General features: G+C 38.9%; 1 protein-coding gene across 6 annotated transcripts in view; it reads right to left on the bottom strand.

The window, feature by feature from the left end:
* Positions 1-456: 456 nt before the first annotated feature.
* RDX (radixin) overlaps positions 457-6000 on the bottom strand; it is a 101219-nt gene continuing 95675 nt past the window's right edge. For 5 of the 6 annotated variants that reach the window (XM_037026666.2, XM_073239272.1, XM_073239275.1 and 2 more), the window contains 2 exons: positions 3467-3560; positions 457-1072 (listed from right to left, as the gene is read on the bottom strand). In XM_037026666.2, coding sequence (XP_036882561.1) covers positions 3494-3560 — 67 coding nt within the window. In that variant the 3' untranslated portion in view covers positions 457-1072; positions 3467-3493. The remainder of the gene's footprint in view (positions 1073-3466; positions 3561-6000) is intronic. The other variant, XM_037026667.2, reaches the window with a different exon arrangement.

Here is a 6000-nt window from a genome sequence, read left to right as displayed (position 1 = left end):
AAATTCGATCTCATGAAGGCATATTTTGTGTTTTTCTGAAAACCTCTCAGGCATACCTTTGTGCTTGGCAGGTATGTACCTGCCATATAATTGCAACACAATACATTCTTGAAGGAGGTAAGAGTGGCTATGAAAACAGCTGACTCGTCATAAACAGTCTGTCACCCAGTCCTCTAAGCTTCAGTCCTTAGATGTTCAAGCCAAGTCAGAGTGCCAGGAATAGTGCCACCTAGCGAATTAATAATGCTGATTCATATGCCAACTCGGCCACTGTGTGCCTCAACCTCATATCTCCAAACATTGGCTGACTCCAAACTAACTCAGTGAAACCAGAGAGGATGAGGACCTGAGATGGGGCAGGCCAGCCCTGCCGGTCAGTAGGGCAATTCCTTGAGGATGTGGTATTCACTTCCTACCATTAGGTTGCGAAATCAAGTGGAAAGGTGTGCCCCACGCTGAGGTTAGAATAGATTTATTGCTACATTTATATACAATTATACAAACAGCCCAGACAGGAAAGAGAAAGTTGTATCAATTTCTCCAGATTCCACAGATGTGGGCAAGTGAACAGAGTTGTACATCACTGAGTTTCATCTCAGTTCAAAACCAAAAATAAACCACATACATTTTTGGAAAAAGTGGAAAATTCTTGGAAATTCTCTCCATTTATCCTTCCTTACAAGCTAGTCATGCAGAAAGAAAGTGGTTTCTTGGAAGCTGATGCCTGCAGGCATCTATTTGGGGGATGGTGCCTTGAAGACAGGATGCAGTAGATGCTGGTTTGGGGCTGCAGGATACAATGCAAATTCCCAAGTCCTGGCCCATCTTCCTAAGGCCTGTCACTGGAAGGGCAATTGAGGGGTGTTGGAGAGAGAGAGAAAACAACAAGAAAGGGAACCAACAGTTAAGTAAGATGTGGAAAGACCCGTCAGCAAGAGCCCTGGGGAAGGGAGAACTCATCCATCTGGCTCCAGCCGAGATTCTGGACTTCGGGGGATATGCACATTCAAAACATCAGGCATGCCTTGGTGTGTCCGTATCCTAAACTCACCGTATGTTAGATGCCAGGGACCTGCAAGAAGGCACAGAAAGTGAACAGGAAAGTTAGCTGAGAAGAAAACTAAACTTAAATATTACAATAATGGGGTTGAAAAGGGCGTGACCCTAAACACCTTCCCACATTTCATAAGTAACATTTAGCCAAGGCTGACTTTACCATTGAATCACGAAGAGAGGTGGAAAGCTGCTAGGGAAATGCGATGACAACAGTTCCCACCAGAGCAGAGGTGGCTCCCAGACGTCACACTCTGACCTCAGCCCAGCTGGAATTAACTTTTAGTGTCAAAGGGAATCTAACATAGATCTTGCACATTCAGATTCAGAATTATAATGTGGATATGAGATTGTGGTATAAACACGTTTCCTTCTGTGTCACAGGCATATAAGCCTTTGTGATGTGAACCTCAAAAGAACTAGCTGAGCTAGTGGGGGGTGTGCCCAAGGTGTATTCACCTTATTTACACCAGCCCCTCTTACCCACCTCAGGTCACTACCCATCCCAGGGGTCCAGGAAAGAGGATCTGCAGATGAGGTCTAACATGCCCCCAAAGCTAAAATCAGCCTAGCACCTCAGAGAAAGGAAAGGACAAGGCCTGAAGGGTGACAGCAAGAAGCCTGGATACCCTAGACTACCAGGGTAGAAGCTCATTAGGAATTTGGATACAGCCTGGTACCCGAGGCTGAAGGGCGTTCTTTCCCTGAAGAAACCCACCAGCCAGAGCTTGCCGACGGCTATAGATGTCACTTCTGATTCCTCACCACCATGATCCGCCAGGCCCACCTGGTCATTACAGTTCTGATGGAAAAACCCTAAGGACAGTGGGAGAAGGGCTGGGAAACCACACAGAAGTCCCTGACCTTTTTCTTGAGTCAACAACATAATCAACCACGGAGCAGCCCAGCAGTATTTCTGAGGCTGCCAACTATATGACCTTTCAAGCTGAAGGATGTGACAATTGCCAGCTCCCTTGATCCTTTAATAAATTCGTCCATGGGTAATTTAAAATCTCTGTGATTTGATCTTGACTTGTCTCGAGAGTCATGCAGAAACTTTCTTTTCCTCCTGATGACATAGCACAGAGTCAAACTCACTCAAAGGATTTGTAAAAACATTAACAGATGAAAATCAGGAAAAATTGTAAAACATCAGGCAAATTTTAATTTGGGGGATCTTGTTACTCAGCGAACAAAATTTAAAGAGTTACATAAATTCCTGCTTTGGAAAAAATGGCTTAAAGGTGTAAAGCTAAAAAGGGTACTGTTTGTGGCAATCTATGGAACATTAAGAACATGTGTTAACCAAGGATCTTAGCTCAAATATCAGGAATAAGACTAACTGGATTTTATAAGTTTGCAACCAGCTATACCCTTTCAAAATGTGAGCAAATGATGATGGCTATGTGACAAGCCCTTTAAATGGATTTTGAAGCAGTGAGAATATTTTGTTGATGTCATGGAATGTCACAAATTCTTGCATGACCTTAAATTCATTTCAGAGCAATCTTAAATTCAAGGCCAAAGAAGCAAATCATTTCTAAAAATTCCCCACATGAAGTGAAGATATATGACCATTTTTTATGTCCCATGAAAACAAAATCTAAAAATAATATTACAATGGACATTTATTCCATATCTTGAAGAATTATCTCAAATATATTCACATATAGCTAGAGTTTAGGTTTATAGAACTTTGAGAGGCTTAATTAGCAAGCTGGAGGAACTCAAATGTACCATTCAAGATGTACAAAATAAATTGCATTGCTGTGGTTTTATTGAAAAATGTGATGAGTCAAAAGTCTCTGCCAAAGAAATGAATTTTAAAACAACCTGTTATCATGGGAATCATGTTGATCTATGATTTTTAAATATTTCTAAATTGAGATTAATGCATAATACTAACCTGACTTAGGAATCAATTCTGGAATTCTGTACAGTATGTATGGCACTTCATTTTAAGTATATCTGAACTTCTTTTAAATAAGAAAAAGTCTTCTAGCAGCACATAGTGTCATATGTGTGAGCTAGTAATACTCCACATTTAAAGGTTCTTTTACAGAGGTAAGAAAGCAGTCTAAAGTACCATGTCCAATCATTCACTAAGTACAGGAATAATCTCATTTTAATAAGCTCTACCTGACTTTCAGAATTATTAAACTGGAGGAAATGTTCTTGGTTTGTAGAGCCCAAAAGATGCAAACAATTGAGAAAGAATCTGGAGGGCATGGAATTCAAGGCTGTAAGGGTAGGGGTTGCTCTGGGTCTATTCCTTTGACTGAGAATTCCCTAGATTAAAGGCTCTGGGCTGTGAATGAACAGTTCCGGGTTTTATGGGGTTCCACCACTCCTGACAGTGAAGAGGGTGGTAGTTGTAATGGGAAGTTGGCTGGCCCTGGCCCAAATCACTCACCCAGCGAGGGAGGGAGCCTTCTCTGTGTCACATTTGCTTTATGCTGCTCTGGCAGGAACGCATCTGGAATAGCGCATACAGTTTGGGTCCCCACCTTTCAAAGGAGACATGAAGAGGTTAGAAAGCATTTAGAAAAAGAGCACAGAGGAAGCCGAACAGTACAGAATGCCAGGAACATTCTGGGATTGGGTGAGGCCTTCTGGGTAACCAAATTGCCAAAGTAATCTCTGTCCTAATGTTTAACTTTCTTTTCAATCTTCTTTTGAATCTCCACTTTTACACTGTGGATACGACTTCACATCTCCCTTCAGATGTTAGAATTCTAATCATTGCAGTTACTGTACACAAACCAGTTTTGCAAGAATAATTGATATCAAAGTCATATGCATAAAAGCTGTGTAAGTACTACAATAATACTGAAGATCCGGTTTATATTTTATTTAAAGTTCTCTCTTGATTAATCTAGGCACTGTGAAAGTATCTTTCAGAGACCAACCACACATATGGACACAAAATACTCTCTGATGCCTACTTTGAAATCAGTAGTTGCTATCTTTAGTTTATATCTCAATATAATATATAGTATATTAATAATTTAATACACTATACCTGTCATGGTGGGTTAAGACTGAGAAGCAATAAAAACTACTTCCCCTGCAGCAGTGTTAGCTCCCTAGTGGTTAGAGAGATCATGTCAGGCTTACTCTCTCTGGACTGCTGCTTCTTCAGCTGACCATTGCCATTCTCAGATAAATCCCTTAGAGACACCAAAAACGAAGTCCTGATAGCTCTACAAAGAAACTGATAAAATGACTTAGCTTCTCCACATGCCAGTTCTCTGACTAGGGAGAATCCTGCTTACAGTGCTTTCCATGCTCATGGGCTAAGCAACTAGAAACACAGTTACTGGCGATCTCTATCTTATAAATCAGTTATGCACCAAAAGCGCATCTTTAGGCGGCTGTTCCCCAGGGAAACCATGTCCTAGATGGTAGTTCAGTTTCCAGGCATTTTAACCCATAATGAGAACCTAAGGCTTTGCAGGAAAGTACAGTAGAAACCCTAAACTTGTCAAAGCTAGTGATAAAAAAAAGAGAAACTATGAAACTTGTTAACAGCTTTGTAATTTTTATTACTTGAGCTTGATATTAAACTGGGCAGGATTAATTACATGATTAAGTAGTACTTAAAATTTAAGAATATTTTAAAGGGAATTTTTTCAAGGACTTTTAAAGTTAGAGCTGGCACTTTATTGTATCAAATACCATTTTTAAATGTATTGCTATATTTTTTTCTTAGTCACCAGCTTTATTCTCACCATGATTAGCCATAATTGAGGTAGATGAAACTTGTAAAGAAACAAAGGTAGAGACAAAGAGCAAAGGAAGGAAAAAAGAATAATTTGCCGGAGTATACTGAGAGGAGCAAGAGAAAGGTGGGTGGGGGAGTAAAGTAGATAAGTGTAAAGTACAAAAAGGAAATAGAGTTAAATGAAGGGTTTCAGTGATAACAAAAAAAAACCACATGCATGCCTTCCCGTGAGACAAAAGAAGGGGATTCTAAATCAGGAATCTCCGAAGCTTGCCACCAGGTGTTGCGATGAGATCAAAATAACTTGGTTACTTTGGGAGGGAATGGGAGAGAGATACCACAAATGGAGGAACAGGATATTCACAATACAAGGGGCTCAGGGTTCGTGGAGTGCTGAGCCATAGGTTAGGGCATATTAAAATTTAGGACATAAGTCCTTAATAGGACATACCAAGTTACTCCAGGAACACATACTTGGTTTAACATTAGAAAATCTAATTCAATATGAAAACCAAATAAAAAAGCATATGCACATACTATCTCAATATACACAGAAATTACATTAGATAAATTTAAAACATTTTTATTTAAAAAATTCTAGAAAAATAAAATAGGCATATGTATAAAAGTAAGTTTCATTAACCTGATAAGGTGCATATTCCGAAAACCTACAGGAAACATGTAGTGACAAATGTTAGAAATGTCAGAAGCATTCCTCTTAAATCAGAAATGAGATGCTGCTTATGTTCAACATTGTGCCGAGAGCTTCCATCAGGTCAATTCGGTGAAATAAGATAAAGAACTAAACATATGTATTGAGGAGACAGATGGTCGTTATTTGCAGAAGATGAAACTTTTAGAAGAAAAATTTAAAACAAAACTTTTAGAAGAAAACATAGGAGAAATCTTCATGATCTCAAGGAGGTGAAGAATTTTCTAAACAAGATAAACACAAAAATCCCCACTAAATCATATGGACAGATTTATAAATTAAGCTACAATAAAATTTAAAGCCTTCATCCATCAAAAAAATTATAAAAATGTGAAAAGACAAGGCACAGTATGGAAGGAGATACCTGTAAAACATTTAAATGTAAAAATATTAGTAACCAAAATATAAACAAAGTCTGTGAATCAATTAGATCAAAATAAAGCTAATAAAAAATAGGCAAAAAAACCCAGTCATTTCAAGACATGAAAGACCATAAATATAAGAAAAATTG

Source organism: Manis javanica, chromosome 6 (genome assembly GCF_040802235.1).
Source record: "Manis javanica isolate MJ-LG chromosome 6, MJ_LKY, whole genome shotgun sequence".
NCBI classification, from domain to species: domain Eukaryota; kingdom Metazoa; phylum Chordata; class Mammalia; order Pholidota; family Manidae; genus Manis; species Manis javanica.
Note: the sequence above shows the minus strand (reverse complement) of the source record. Positions and strands in the feature narration are given on the sequence as shown.